General features: G+C 56.3%; 2 protein-coding genes across 2 annotated transcripts; both read left to right on the top strand.

The window, feature by feature from the left end:
* Nucleotides 1-987: 987 nt before the first annotated feature.
* NCLIV_043340 (mgc81305 protein, related) lies at nucleotides 988-8352 on the top strand (the record flags this gene model as incomplete). The annotated part of the gene is made up of 6 exons (XM_003881250.1): nucleotides 988-1229; nucleotides 1901-2033; nucleotides 2492-2801; nucleotides 3082-3436; nucleotides 3841-6379; nucleotides 7015-8352. 6 exons carry the CDS (start codon nucleotides 988-990, stop codon nucleotides 8350-8352), a joined length of 4917 nt encoding a protein of 1638 aa, XP_003881299.1.
* Nucleotides 8353-10883: 2531 nt separating this feature from the next.
* On the top strand, nucleotides 10884-13585 carry NCLIV_043330 (hypothetical protein; the record flags this gene model as incomplete). The annotated part of the gene is made up of 4 exons (XM_003881249.1): nucleotides 10884-10898; nucleotides 11943-12060; nucleotides 12447-12622; nucleotides 13283-13585. 4 exons carry the CDS (start codon nucleotides 10884-10886, stop codon nucleotides 13583-13585), a joined length of 612 nt encoding a protein of 203 aa, XP_003881298.1.
* Between the last annotated feature and the right edge of the window lie 1790 nt (nucleotides 13586-15375).

The raw sequence follows: 15375 nt of genomic DNA, 5'->3' as shown, positions 1-15375 counted from the left end.
CGGAGTGGCGAAGACTGCTGCTGGGTAGAACTAGTGTTCGACTTCGCAACACACACACAAACGACTGATCCGTCTTTTCACAGGCGCAACCCTCACCACCCCCCACTCACCTACCCGCCAGCGTAGAGCCACCAACACAGGAGCCCTGGTCGCTTAGACGTGACTTCGAATTTCTGACGGTGAACGGCAGTCTTCAACACATCGAAATATGCGTTTTTGTGGAGGACTAATCTTTTTGCGGCACACTGCTATTTCTTCTGGAACTCACCGGCGTTGCATGATGCGCCGGTACTTGTGGTTCCATAGTTTCACTACTGCCAGCGGACACCCCTGTTCGTCCTGTCGGCAGCCCCCCTTGTCAAATGATTTGCCAGCTTGTATTAACTCGTAGTAGGTCGTTCTTCCTTTCGGATGCTGTTTAGCCAGCCTGCCTGTGTCCCTGGCCTAGTTCATCCTGCTGTAACCTCTCACATCCTACTCTGTGGATCCTAGGTCGCTGTCTCCTTCAAGGACTTTAAAAACGAGGCGGCCACGTACCCCTCAACTCGCCATCCCTAAACTGTACTCACAGCATCGAATGGTGTAGCTGACATGCGTCCATTTTTTTCGGACAGCCCTGAGGAGGAATCGTACGTCCGAAGAAACAACCCAATCAGGCAGAGGAGGTGGAACTGAACCCCCCTCGCGGAGGTTTTCTCGTGGGCGGCCGTGTCTCGCGGACAAACAGCGAGTTGGTGCGTCTGCGTCGGACTCTCACGCAGCCCTTTTCCCTTCTTTCGCTGAGCTCAGTTGTTTGCCGCTTTCTCAAGCTTGAACGTTGCGGATGCATGGCTAAGGAGTCTAGAGGCGACTCCTTTCCTCTGCGAAGCGAACCAGCTTATCTCGTCTTCCTCGCGCGTTTTTCGTTGCTGACATTTCTTCCCAGAGAGGATCTGAGAAAGAAGTCTGCTTCGGATTCCTACCTACGCTACGTGCTGCTCCAGAAGAATGGAGCAGTTCGGTGGGCCCTGTGGGTTCAGGCCTGCCGCCGGCACGCTTCCACCCACACCTTCAGACAAGTACTCTAGCAAACAGCCGACTGTGGCTTACCCTAATGATGGTGGGCGCCATTCCACTAACGAGAATCAGAGACCTGCGGACGGTCAGACTCCCCGCCAGAGCAGCTCTGTACCCTCGATGGCGTCAAATCCTGTCCACGATCCTCCGGCCCACTCTGCACAGCCCTCGAGGTAAGCGGCGTGCATCGCGTGTGGACTCCGCGGTTCACAAGCGCAGCTTCTGGGGGATCCACCATCTACACTCGCACGCACGCGTGGCCACGTCTGAAGTGTATTCGGTTTCTGAAAACCATGGATCTGGGGCAACTGTGAAGACCCTCGCTCTCCAGCCGTCCCGGCAGGGATTTTTGTGCCATCCCGCATACACTAGGGTACACGAAAACAGGCACTGTCCACACGGCCTTTGGACGTGCTCGGATGCGTATGTGGGCGGAGGTTTGCCCTAGTGGCGAAACACCTGGAGAGTCTCCGCACTCCTCCGGAAGAGCACCTCGAGCTGCCGGGCTGATGAATCCTCCTAGCACACCCTACCCCATACGGATACCTCAAATAAGTGCCCACCCCACGCCGCCTCGCAGGCTGCGTCCGACGGCTTCCCTCCTGCGCGCCCCGAGATCAGGCCGTGCTGCTTTCGTGTTCGATTCGGAGAGACAGATTTTTTTTTCCGGGGAGTGGGGGGGGGGGGTGAAGGGTAACGGCGCCTCGGGAAGCTTTCCAGAAGTTTTCGTGCCAGCAGGTGTTTCCTTGTATTCCGCCTTTCCTTGCGTGCCTCATGAAGGTATTTTCCGTGTTCCTTCGCGACTGAACCGTTGTCGTGTTTTCCTGGGCTCCTGTTATGACAGCTATTACAGAGCGCCGGTACCGCGGTCGGCGTCCTCCGGGGCTCTGGACGAAGAAGCGCGACTCTCTCAATACGAAGTGATCAGGCAGATCGGTGCAGGACGATTTGGAGAAGTTTTCATCATCCGCCATAAGGTGAGGTTCTTCCAGAGACGGGTTTTCGGTCAGGGGGCGCGCCTCAGCAGAGAAGGGGAACGACGGCAGGAGCGCCAAGTCGCTCGCAGTGCATGTGGCACACACATGCGTGCAAACACTCATCTTGTTTCCCTGTGTGGGTGCTTTGGAGGACTTTCCGAGCGACGTGGGAGAACGGGAGAGAGTCGCGCGGTGGCCAAGGGGAGTCGACACATGCCGGGTCCAGTGGCGAGGGGAACACACCTGTCAAGAAGGACGGGCTTCTGTTCATTTCTTCCGATTCGAACTGGAGACGCTTTCAAGGCGAGCCGGCCGTCGGCCGTGTGTACGCAGCTGAGGCCGCTCTGTGTGTGCCCCGAGCAACTCGCCTGAGAGAAGCGTTTGTCTGGAGACTTCTTCGCTTCTGTCGCCGCGGTCCCTTTTTCGAAGGCGCTTCCCGTGCTCTGCGTGCTGTTCAGGCCACAAAGGCTCTCCTCTGCTGGAAACTGGTTTTCTACAAAGGACTGAGAGAGAAAGAGAAGAAGCAACTCGTGTCGGAAGTCAACGTCATGCGAGAGCTCCGCCATGCAAACATCGTACGGTACCACGATCGCATTGTCTGCCGATCGAGGCAGTGTCTGTACATCGTCATGGAGTACTGCGACGCTGGAGATCTCGCCAAGCAGATCGAGGCCGCTCACAAGCATCACGGCGGCATCGACCAAGACCGCATCGTTCTGGTTGTGGTTCAACTGATCCATGCCCTCGCCTACTGTCACGAGGGTGTCGGTAAGCGCGCTGTCGCTGGGAGATGCGGTCGCGAAACTGGAGTGCAGGGGTGGAGACAGGACACAGGTTGTGAGTTGCAGGGGGATCGGGAATTTCACGGCAGCCCAAAAGGCCCAGGTTTGTGCGCCGCGAGACACAGCGCGCGCGGCTACCACCGTGTCTCCACAGAGGTCTTGACTGCTTCCTCTGGATTCCAAAGACGTCAGTTGCTGGCCGCACAACTGGAGGCGGCAGGGAAGGTCGACAGACGGCGGTGTCTGCCGGCGTCATGTTTTTGCAGGCCAAGAGAGACGTCGTGTACTGCATCGGGATCTGAAGCCCTGCAACATTTTTCTGGCGTCGCATCCAGAGTACCCGGACGACCCATCTCGGTGCATTGCGAAGCTCGGGGACTTCGGTCTGTCTAGACACCTGAACATGCACTCGATGGCCCACTCCTGCGTGGGGACGCCGTACTACTGGTCGCCAGAACTTCTCGAAGACGGCCAGAAGACCTACAACGTGAAGAGTGACATGTGGGCACTCGGATGTGTCATCTACGAAATGTGCACCGGCAAGACGCCCTTCGCTCAGGCACAAACGATGCCCCAGCTCAAAGAAAGAGTGCGGTGCGGTCCTGTTCTGCCGATCCCTGGGTAGGCCGCGTCGCGTTAAGAGGAAGGAAAAGGAATTCGAAAAAGGAACGCTTTGCTACTGCAGTCTAGGAAAAACGGGCCTTTCAGCCCATACGCGAAACCGGCCAGAGAGCGAGAGTCGTGTTGTCCTTGCGGCGCGCCGAAAGGTTTAGCCTTTCGACCGACAGAGTCGCCAGGGGGAGCACACCTCGAGGTTTCTCTCATGCCGCTCCGTGGCGACTGCCTGTATATGCTGTACACGAAGATTTCCGCAAAGACGGGTGGGAGACAGGCCCTCGGCGTCGAGGCCGCAGCGCACGCTTGTGTGAGGAGGAGAGCCTACTCTCTGTTTTTGCGTGTCTCTGAAGTGTCCCGCTCGGATGTCCGTGCGTGCCCGATTTCCCGTGTGTCCTTTCCAATCGCAGGTTCTCCGATTCCCTCAACGCCCTTATGGCTTCTCTGCTGCAGCCGAACCCGAACAACCGCCCGTCGGCGCTCCAGTGTCTTGGCTACACCCTTTTCCGCGGGTGTTCGTACACTCCTCCTCCGCTGTATCGCCCTTCGTCCTCGGCGTCGCGGACTCCGAGGGACACCTCGCCGGCGCGCGGGTCTCCGTCGGGCCTTTCGGCCGCTCCCGGCTCGATGACGTCCAAGATCTCGTCCTCTCTCTGCGCTCCTTCCTCCCGCCGCGACTCTCCAGGATGCACGCCAACGAGTGTGTCCTCCACGTCCCGCTATCCGTACCGGTCTTCCTCGACTTGCGCGTCTCCGTCTCCGCAGCAGGCCCCAGGGCGTGCGAGACAGGCGGAACTTCCGAGGGAGGGATTTGACCCGTGCGCGCGTCCTGGATTCTTCGCCGAGGCGCCTCCTCCCCACGCGTTCGGCGAGGCGCCGCCGGCTTCGCAGTCCGCCTACTTGCCTCCGTCGAGTGCGGGAGCGAAAAACGAAGAGCGAGAGAAGTCTCGAGACCGGACGCGAAGAGCCGCCGTTGCACCCGCCGCGACAGTCGCCGCCTTCGAGCGCCAGCGCGACGGCCGCTCGCTGAGTCCGGACCCTTCGGCACCCCTCGCGTCGATTGAGGAGGAAGAAGAAGGCGAGGGCGACGACGGCGTCTGCAGCGTCGGGAGTGGGACTGGAACGACGCGGCGGATTCAAGCGGCTCCGCTCGGCGGAGAAGACCGGAGGGGAGCTCTGCTGGGTGCACAGGCCGACGGCGTCGCGGGACGATCGCAAGACAGGAGCCGGCCGGCCGACTCCCAGAGGAAAGACGACCGAGACTCTGGCGTCTGGACTGGGGCCAGGCGAACAGTAGAGCTCTGTGCAAGGCCGGAGTCAGACTTTTCGCGGGACCACGGCGCGCTCTCTCAAGCTAAGAGCGACAACAGACGGTTTTCCGTCGGCGGGCCGGCAAAGAGAACTGGCGCCCCTCAAACTGAGGACCGGAGTCAGTTCTCTTCGGACACTTCTCTTCCGCCGGCGCCTTTCCCTGCAGGCCTCTCGCGGCGCTGCAGCGAACCTCCGGCTGCGTTCCACGCGGCCACCTCGCCCTGGGACGCCGCCCTTCAGCGGCCGTCCTCGGCCGCGCCGTCCTCTTCGTCGTCTCGCTCTGTTTCTCCGTCTTCTTCGTCTCTCCTGCGTCTCTCTTCGCGCGAAAGAAAACACTCTGGCACCGAAGACCGGACTTCCGCTCCATCTCCCAGTGGAGCCGCCAACATTCGGGCAGAGAGAGGCCCTGACGCCGACGCGCGCGCGGGCGGCGCGGGCGGCGCGGCCTGGACTGCCAGCGAGGAGACGCGGGCCGTGCAAACGCATGCGCGTCACGCTGTGGCGCAGTCCGCGAGTTCGTTCTTCTCCGAGGGCAGTGCGCGGGCGACTCGCCAGGACGAGGGCCGGGATTCGGAGCCCCATCTGCTCCAGGGGCGCGGGGGGTGCTCGGCGGCGGGTGAGCACAATCCCGCGGGTGCCCCGAGTGCAGGGACCGCCAGGGACAGTGCGTTTGAGAGGGGAGGCAGGCGAGACGGACGCACGGACGGAGGCGACACGAACGGTTTCGGCTTCTGGGCCAACGGCGGGTCGGACGAGCAGCGGGACCGTGTGGGCGCCGACACTCCGGTGTCTCCGTTTTCTTCTGCCAAGTCTCTCACTCGGCGGAGTTCCGCAGTCGCGGGACTGCCGTCTTTCGCCTCTCCGAACGCCTCCGTGTCTTTCTCGGCGCGCGCACCTGCTGAATGGAGACGCGCAGACCTTGGGTCCACCTCGGGTTCCGCCTCGCCTGCCGGCGCACGCGATTACCTGCCGTCGCCTAGGTCGTGGCAGAGTCACGAGAAATCCTTCCCCTCTTCCGCCCCGACTGTCTATGCCTCCCCCGCGTACCCTTCTCTCCAGGCGCCCTACCCCGAGGCTGGGCCCCCTGGCGGCCAGTGTCCTCGGCGTCGCCAGTCAGCCTTCCCGAGTGTGAAGCGTCTAGAGTACGAAGAAGAACATGCATCGAGCTCTGGCCTCCCCACTCTCCTGTCTCCGCGGTTTCCCCACCCCACAGATTCACGGCCCGCGGGCGGGGTGTCTCCTCGCAGTGCGCAGACACAGGCTCTGGTCCCGCCTCTTGCGGCTGCTGCGGCGGGCTCCAGCCCTCACGAGAGAGGCCGAGAGGGTTCGAACTTCGACCGAAGAATACCTGGCGCCGAGCCGCTTTCTTCTGGTCCGTTTTCCCTTCCACAAGAGAGAGAAACGCGCTGGAGTGGGGACCACCACGCTCTCGGGGGTGACACTGAACGGGCGGAGACTCGTTTCTCTCACGCCTTTCGTACAGACGGCCAAGGGCCTCCTTTCGGGGCTTTCCACACCGCGCCTCGAGGGGACATTGCAGGTGTCTCCGAACCCGGAGCGAGGGCCAGCGGGCCTTTCGACCACGGGCAGTTGGGCTCCGGGGCTCCTGAGGGACAGGCGTTCGGCTTCACCCCCCCTGTAAGGACCTTCCTTGCGCCGCCCCTCGCTGAAGGGGCCAGGGCCACCTGAAAGAACCGTGGCTCGTTTCGAGATAGCGCCGCTTCACGGGTTTCTCGACTGTAAATCCACGCAGATTTCTTCTCTGTTTCCTCTCGTGTCGCTTTCGCTACCATTTCTCGCACTCTCCTTTTCACACCACGCGTGTGCCGAAACCTGCGGGGCCAAAGAGAGCCAAAAGAAGCCGTGGGACACGTGACGGGTCTTTCGCGGGAGGCTTTCTGGACTCTGTGGGGCTGCGGCGGCCCCCCGCTCGAGTCTTTTTCGTCTTGGGTGTGGCTTTGTGTCGCTAAACCCCTCACGTTTACACGGTGCCCGCTGTTCCTGCCAAAAAAGAGACCGATACCTTCGTGAGATCTTTTACGGGGCACGGGGCGCTTTCCCGGAGCAACGCTGATAGAAGAAAGAAGCTTTGAAAGGTCGCTTGTCTCGCAAGAACTCAGGGGAAAATGCACCTTGGCAGCGCTGGCATCCGAGAGAAACTCGGACTCCCTTGACACGCCCCGCCTGACTGCACAGAGCGTTCCGCGGGGTCTGGGCAAGAAATGACGTGGAAGCCCCTCCCGCTGTGTGTAGTGTGTGTTTCGTGTCTTCAGACGCATGCGCCTTCGGAGAAGAAAGACGCCGAATCGGAGTGGAACAACCCGACGGCCACTGTCTTCTACTCACCTCGCTCGCCACGCAGTGATCTCGCTCGGGACGGGGCGCGTGCGCCGAGGAACCCGTATGGTGCCCATTTTCGCCCGGGTCTTTCTCAGGGGTGTCCCTTCTCAGGCCTTCCAGCCGAGCGCTACGAAGACAAGCAGCAGGCTGGGCCAGGAGGTGCGTTTTTCTCTCCCACGTTTGGCTCTCAGCCGCGGCCACAGGCGTCGGCCCCGCCAGTCCATGAACACACTTTTGGCAGAAATCCCTCCTTTAACTCGTGCGCGTTCTCTGCGAACGCTGGCCTCCGAAGACCCCCGGCGACCGCGGGTATGTCCGGGGACACTGGGGCGTTTCACCCCACCGTGTCTCTTCCGCGGGCCTCGATGTCCCGGCGGGTGAGTGCTCCGGTCGGGGGAGGCTCTGTGGAGGCGCCTGCGGGTCGTTCCCGGTACGGCGCGTCTTCTTTGGGAGGCCTCTCGGCGGGGCCGTTCCCGCAAACACACCACGTGGGAGAGCCAGAGGGAACTGCGGGGGGAGGCTTCGGAAGGCGACAGGACGGGGACGCCTCGCGCGTGGACGCGCAGGGCGCGGTGTCTCCGCGGTCGTTCTCTTTGCAAAGAACCGACGCTCCGTTTCCTCGAGGCCAATCGGAGGGAAGTCGCTTCCAGCATCCAGCCGGGACGAGGCCCGCTGACTTGACGCGGAAAGGCGAAAAGGCGCAGACGGCTTATTCATTCGGAAAGGATTTCTCCCACCCTGCGCCCGAGGGCGCAGGGTTCGACTTGGGCGACCCGATGCGACAGACCCGAGCGGGGTTCCCGTCCCCGCGAGGAACCGAGAGAAGAGGCCTGCCGGCGCCGCTCGGAGGCCGCGACACGGCCTTTCCGCTGTACTCTCCGCGAGTAGGGCATTCGGAAAGTGAGCCGGGGTGCTCCCCGTTCGAAGAGCCGTCGGACTCTCTGCGAAGAGACGGCGAGGACCGGGAGAACATCGTCCCCAAAGCGAACGGACACGTGCCCGTGTGTGGCGTGCCTGCGAGCAAACACGCGTTCGGAGAGGACTGCGTGTTCGAGAAGGACGCGTGGACCGGGCAGAAACTCGCACCCGAAAACTTCCACTCCCCCGCTTCCGTCGCTCCGTATCCGTCGTCCCTTTTGACTGGTTTCGCTGAGGGTCAGAAGATGGCGTCGCGGTCTTCCTGCTTGGGCGGCGAGAGAGAAAGGCTGGTGGGCCACGAGAGAAGTCTTAGGTCGCCCGACTTTCCGTCATCTCTCGAAAAAAGGGGCTGAAGGGGAGAGACTCCGAGGAGACAGGCCCGCGCAGAAGAGTCCCACTGTCCCCCTTCGCCCCGGCCTCGCTGCCTTCAGCTTCTGTCTCGCAGACGCCACGCAAGGCCGAGGCTCGTGTGCGCGGGGCCTCGCGAGAAGGCGGTTTGGGTTCAGCACGAAGAGCGGGAGGCAGGCGAGTCCGAAAAGACCCTCCGGTGGGTTAGTAGATCGTGCTTTCCGCTCGCTTTCCTCCCCAATTTTTTTCGCCCTCCTGGCTTGGTAGTTTTGCCCCTTGCCACGCAAACGCAAAACCGAAGCAGCGGGCTAGCTCTCGTCTCCAGGCTTTCAGCCGGTAGAACTGTTTCGCGGCTGATGTGCGCGAAGGGTTCAGCCGGAGTGCGGACCTCAGTTTCAAGGTGACCTCGACCGCGGCGAAAACTGCGGTCCTGTTTCGGGAGCACGGCGAGGCGTCTGTGCTACTCCGAACACTGCATGTACACATGACCTTTTATTCTGTTGGTATCGGCCGTACACAAAACTCCCGACGAGTTTTCTGGCCCAGCAGGTTGTTTTGGGGCGTGTCGAACAGTTCAAATGTCGGTTCTCGGCAGAGCCTTCGGGAGACGACCCGTGTACGTCTCGGATTTGTGACGGTGTATGTACAGCTCGGACAGGACGCGGAGCCTCTGTCGGAGGCAGGTGTCGGTACCTCCTCTCGCACCAAAACAACACGATTTTTTTAGGATTTTGAGTGAGCCTCACCTGGGTTGTTTTTTTCTCGATTTCTTGGGCGTTCAAGACACTCTCGGGGACCGAAGGAGAGGTAACCTGCGCTGGCGATCTGGGCGCGTATGATGTGGAACGGGCAGTTTGCAGAAAGGTTCTGCCTTTGCGGGGGACCTTCTGGACTTTCCCTTGTAGGTTTTCAAGAAAAGTGAACTTTTCTCTCCGAAAATATGGGCAGCCAGCCCGCGTACAGGAGTCGGCATTTCGTGAACTGACACTCTGGCGATGTCAGCGCACAGGTGCCTCGTTCTTAGCTTGACGATTAGGTGCGCGTTAGTCACAGAACAACGGATGTTGAAATGCTTACACAGTGGAGCAACGAGAAGTGCCTCCACGGATGTTCTGGATTTTTGCACAGAAAACCCAGCGAGAAATCTGTAACGATGAGACTGTGGAAAATCGAAAAAACGATAAGGCACACGGAATCCAGTCTGAAGCCCCCACTTTGGAAGAGGAAATGTAAACTGGGAAGCACAACGCGTTTCACGTGCTATTTGTTCAAAGTCCCATCATGAAGATTCCCATTCTCGTGGCCAGTGTTGAAGGCATGCCTCCTAGGCGCGTTCATTCCGGTTCCTACACTCGGAGACAGTGGAATGGTAGTTCCGTTTCATTTTCAACAGAGACTACTCAGTGCATTGATGAAACACCACGCCTCTGCTTTCTTCCTACATATGTACCGTCTTCCAGTTGTTAGTTCCGGCTGGGGCATTGTGTCTAGGTTTCCAGATTGGCGCTTGTCTGTTAGCGCTTTCCATCTAGCCTTTCTTCTCGCATTTAGACTCGAAACCAGCAGCTCGATAAGACCGCTCCATGGACTCCCCGCCCTCTACCTGCACATCCCGTTTCCGGCCCAGTTCGTTGGAGCCGCGAAGAGAGAGTGTCGTTCAGTGACACGCATACGGTGTCGTGCGCCTCGGGCTGGTCAAAAAGTCCCCGACACACTGTTCTCTGGAAATTAATATCCACGATAACGTCACTACACTGGACGGCCGCACACTGCAGCTTTCTATCGACACGAGTCTGCTTCGCCGAGTCTGCTTCGCCGAGTCTGCTTCGCCGGTGGACGTTCAAGCCCCAGCGGAGAAATCTGCCAGGCCGCAGGTTCGCAAGAATGGCGAAATCACGCTCTTTCCCTCTACACTGCAGGCTCGACCTTTGCCGCGACCAGCCTGTTTTCGACGGGCGATCGTCGCTGTCCCACGATATCCCGAAGCCTCGGACCGCCGTTCTACGGCTTCCAATCCTCGATTCCTCACTGTACCTACACTTGTGAACGGATGTGTTAACGATGAAATCGGCCTTCAAATCTACTCGCAAACTCACGCTGTGACGTGCATATCTGTATGCCAAAAACCATACGATCTGCTTCCAATACACTTGCGCAGAACTGTTTTCTGCGCCAGGTTTCACCTGCATTGGTGACACGAGTCCGGCGAAGCTTAACGCGTGTTGGGCGGCTGCATGCAAGAAAAAGGGCGGCCGTTGGCTCTGGTCGGCATCATTTTTGCGCAGCACGATGTCTGACGTTTTCTGGAACATCCCTCATATGAGCAACAATAAACCACATGTGGGCCCTGCGCATGTATCGTCTTATATTCTGTGCCACGAGAGGGCGACCACGGCGTGCCTGCGTTGGATCTTTTCGTCGGACTGAGGAAATCTCGTCATTCTTGTGTCTCCTCTTTTTCTGCTGCTTGGAACGTCGCAGCTCAGAAAAGAGAGTTCAGTTATCAAAGGACTTGTTTACCCGGAGATTTTCCAAGATGACGTTCAAGAAGGTACGGAAACACGCCAAACGCGAACTGCGCCCCTCTCTGCGCGTTGCGATTTCCCCCGCCGTCTTCCCCATGATACCCTTATTCTGCGGCGCGTTTTTGTTTTCGTAGAGTGCCCCCTTTTGCTCACTCCCTAGAAGGCCAAAGTCTGCAGAGAGAAACGCGGGTTTTGTCTGCGTTTCTCTCCAACGGGGGGAAAAAGAGGAAGCCGGAGAAAAGTACCCCGTTTGGATTTGTGGGGAGCACGAGCGACAAACGATGCCAGCAAATGCCTCGTGATTTCTGCTTCGCTGTACGCTTCGTCGCCTTTTCTGCTTGCCGCTGAAAACCCAAAGAGATCTCCCTTTCAGAAGTTTAAATGAGCGTTGAAAACGCACGTTCTCGCGAGGCCGAACGGCCAGAGGCGCGGATGCATGACGGCGCCCGGAGATAGCATGCACACCTCTATGCCTTTTGCGAATTCCTGGGACAGAGAGTGTGTTTGAGAGGGCCTGAGGATGGACAGAGAACCTCTCCCTCCTCCTTCGTTTCCTTCTATACTTTTTGGGCGCGAAGCTTGCCATGCACTCGTTTTCTCCTGTCATGGTTCTCTGCTCTCCACGCGAGCTGGAAGAATACGTGTGATGCAGTCCATCTAGGCAGGAGAAGCGAGGCGACGCACGTCTCGAGGATCCTCTCTCTTTTTCTCTCTCGACGCGCCTGAGTGGCCTATCTCCTATCCACCGAGGCTGCTCGAACACGCATATAGGCGTACCCCTGTGTACGTGGGTTTTCACGTAGGCGTCGTATGCATGGAAAAGTGCAGTGGATGTGGAGCGTTCGTGGCCTCTCGGCAGAAAGACGAAGACGTCTTGCGTTCTCGACTCGGATGCACGCAAATCGCGTGGCTGGCGTGCCTTCATGTTGCGAATGCTCCGAGATTCGTGTGATTTCCAGCAACGCTGGGTGCACAGTGCTCGTGGGCCGTATCGGGTTTTGCGGTGTGGTTTTCCCTCGTGCGCGGCTTTGTTCCACTCGCGCTTCCTCGACTCTCTTTTTCCTTTGCAGGTTGTTGTGATCGATTGCCAAGGCCACCTGTTGGGCCGTTTGGCATCGGTTGTCGCCAAGGAACTGCTGAAGGGCCAGCAGATCATCTGCGTCAGATGTGAAGACATCAACATCTCTGGTGAGACCCGGGAAGGCCTCTTTCTACCGTTCTATTCGCTGATCGAATGTGCCCACATGGGCATATAACTCAAATCGAAAAGAGACATTTTAGTTCCTAGGATATACTCAAGGGCCCTGTCGACTGCCTCTCATATTATGCCTTGCCGTTATGCCCCACATACTCAGGAGCTCGTAATTACACCGAACCCGCTCTGCGTTCTGCAAACAGGACGACTACTCGTGTTAAGCCGAATATCTCGCGACTCTGCCACATCGCTGTATTACTGGCCATGCTTGTCGTCACTTGTTTATAGATGCATGCATCTGTGTAACGTTGGACACGCCTTGCGCGTCGGAGTCTTAGATTTTAGACTTCGTCTCGATCTCTGCTTGCGACTTTCTCAGGGTCTCTCCACCGCAACAGACTGAAGTACCAGCGTTTCCTTCGCCTGCGGATGAACTCGAACCCGAGACGAGGCCCGTACCACCTTCGCGCTCCTTCGCGGATCCTCTGGAGAACGATCCGGGGCATGCTCCGCCACAAAGTCGAGCGTGGCCAGAAGGCTCTCGCGAGACTGCAGGTGCGCAAGACTTGCCTTCTGGCCTTTTTGTGACCAGGGCGCCTCCACACGAGGAAAAAACCAGATAGAGACTCGAGGGTGTAGAGCGCTTAAAAGAGACGGAACAAACCCTCAGACTGGACAGGGGAAGTAGCGGACAGATCTCACTTTCGCTTCGACGCAGATATCTGCATCTCGGTTTAACACAGTGCATAGCAAATGCCCTCTACACACATAAATATATAGCCATGTTATATATATATATATATATATATATATATATATATGCTTGCTGATCTTGTGTCTGTGACTGAATCACGTGCTTGCTCCTGTTAGGTTTGTGGAGCCAGTCTGTAGCCTAGAGTCGAGGGACCTCAAGTGGCACGTGCGGCCCGGGGAGAGCAGGCTCCGAACATTGGCCGAACGGAACGTGGCCCTCCTTTTCCTGTTTTCGCTGCCTCATCTGCGCGGCGCATGCGCACGATATATATATATATATATATATATGCATGTGTGTACTTGTATCCACATATATATATATATATATATATGAGTGGATATCGATAATACGGCGTCGTGGGGGTGAGTCATGTACAGTGGGTAGAAGCGGGTGTGTTTGCACTGTCGACGCCTGTGTGCGGATGACCACATGCATGTGTCATCGTGTGTCTTTGTTTGTAGGTGTACGAGGGCGTTCCGACGATGGTTGAGAGAAAGAAGCGTATGGTGGTCCCCAGCGCTCTGCGCATCGTGCGTCTGAAGCCCAAGCGTAACTTCTGCCGTCTGGGTGATCTTTCCTCTCAAGTTGGGTGGTCTCACGGCGATCTGGTGGCGCGTCTGGAAGAGAAGAGAAAGACTCGGTCCAGCGCCTACTACCAGAAGAAGAAGGAGAGAACCAAGATGCAGACAGAAGCCAAGCAGTTCGCTCAGACCACGTTGCCGAAAGACCAGGTTGCCTTCCTGCAACAATACGGCCATGCATAAGCTGTTTATCCTGTGCATGCATGCGTGTACATTTGGATGCGAAATGTATATGCATGTGTGTGCGATGGTCGAGGAGAGAAACCAAAAGGCGAGTTCCTCTGTTTTGAGCCGGAGGAAGCGCTGTGAAGACCCGCCGGAACGTTGGTGGTCAGGCGGGGAGGAGCGTCGTCTTGCCGAACAGTAAACTCTGATCGTTGAGAGACTTGAGCAGCTCTCTGCAAACGTAAACATTGTCTCGGGAGAAGACTGTGACACGCACGAGTGATGTGCGTCTACGGAGAAACGGGAGACCGGGCAAGGCTCTCAGAGATCTGAGAGCGACTTCCAACTGAGAAAAGCACTGCACGGGGGTGGCTTCGATGGTGTCCCGGTTCAGTCACGCATGCGCCGCGGTCAGCGACTCTGTCAAGTGTGGATGAGGCAGCCACGGTTTTGTCAGGGACGCATGCATCTCCACAGGACACGCCTGGAAGTGCTGTCGCACGGCGATACTTGCAACTCTATGCACGTCGGTATGAATGCATGTGCGTACTAGCGAGAAGCTCCTAAGGTCCGCAGTAGCTCTTGGAAAACGCCCAAAAGACTGGGTCTCACCTGGTTTCCCCCCCCTTCTACCCTTGAAACATAGATATGTATGTATATGCAAGTATGTAAATTCTTTTAGGCACTCTACACGGGCTTTTTAATCCCCAAGAGAATGACACTAGTAAAGGTTGCTGAACGAGACACACTTCACTCTGAGTTCCTCTAAGGTCACAAGTATGGATAAAAGGCGCCGAACCGTGCTGCGGTGTACTACGCAAAAGCCCGCGTGACTAAACTGCACGCGAGCGTAGCTCTGAGGAGTACCTGACTGCATGCATCATGCGAGCTCTACGGGAATATATAAATATATATATATATATAAATATATATATATATATATATATATATATAAATATATATATATATATATATAAATATATATATATATATATATATATATATATATATATATATATATATATATATATATATATATATATATATATATATATATATATATATATATATATATATATATATATATATATATATATATATATATATATATATATATATATATATATATATATATATATATATATATATATATATATATATATATATATATATATATATATATATATATATATATATATATATATATATATATATATATATATATATATATATATATATATATATATTTATATATTTATATATATATATATATATATTTATATATATATATATATATATGTATTTATTTGTATATATATATACATATATATATATATATATATATATATTTGTTCACTTACTTGTTTATATGGAATGGTACTATGTGGGCACATCCATGAATAGGTAGACACAGATGTCTCTGTTTCGGCAGATGCATGTGTTTTAGAAATGCTCAGCCGCTGATGTCGGCGTCCGTTTCCGCAAAGTCTGGCGACGAGCCGAGCGTTTTTAATCATTTTCAAGCAGCGCCTTTTCCTTGTCAACGGGTTTAGCATCCCGGCCAAAACCTCGGAGGCTACCCGTGGGCGTCTCCTTGTTTTGGATCAAAGTGTTCGTTTTTCCTCTACAAAAAGAAAGGCAGCTGCCACCTGCGAAACACTTCCTATTTGAAAGGCCGCGTATGGGCGCCCTGGCTGCCGGGCTGTCGCATGCGTGCGCCTCGCGAGGTTCTTTGTCTGCATGCATTTTGACATTTGATGGGATTGCGGGGATGCATGCACGTCGCGCGATCACTCCAGACGCAGCCG

Source organism: Neospora caninum, chromosome IX, assembly GCF_000208865.1.
Source record: "Neospora caninum Liverpool complete genome, chromosome IX".
Lineage (NCBI taxonomy): Eukaryota > Apicomplexa > Conoidasida > Eucoccidiorida > Sarcocystidae > Neospora > Neospora caninum.
The sequence above is the reverse complement of the archived record's forward strand: the minus strand, read 5'-3'. Positions and strand labels throughout refer to the sequence as shown.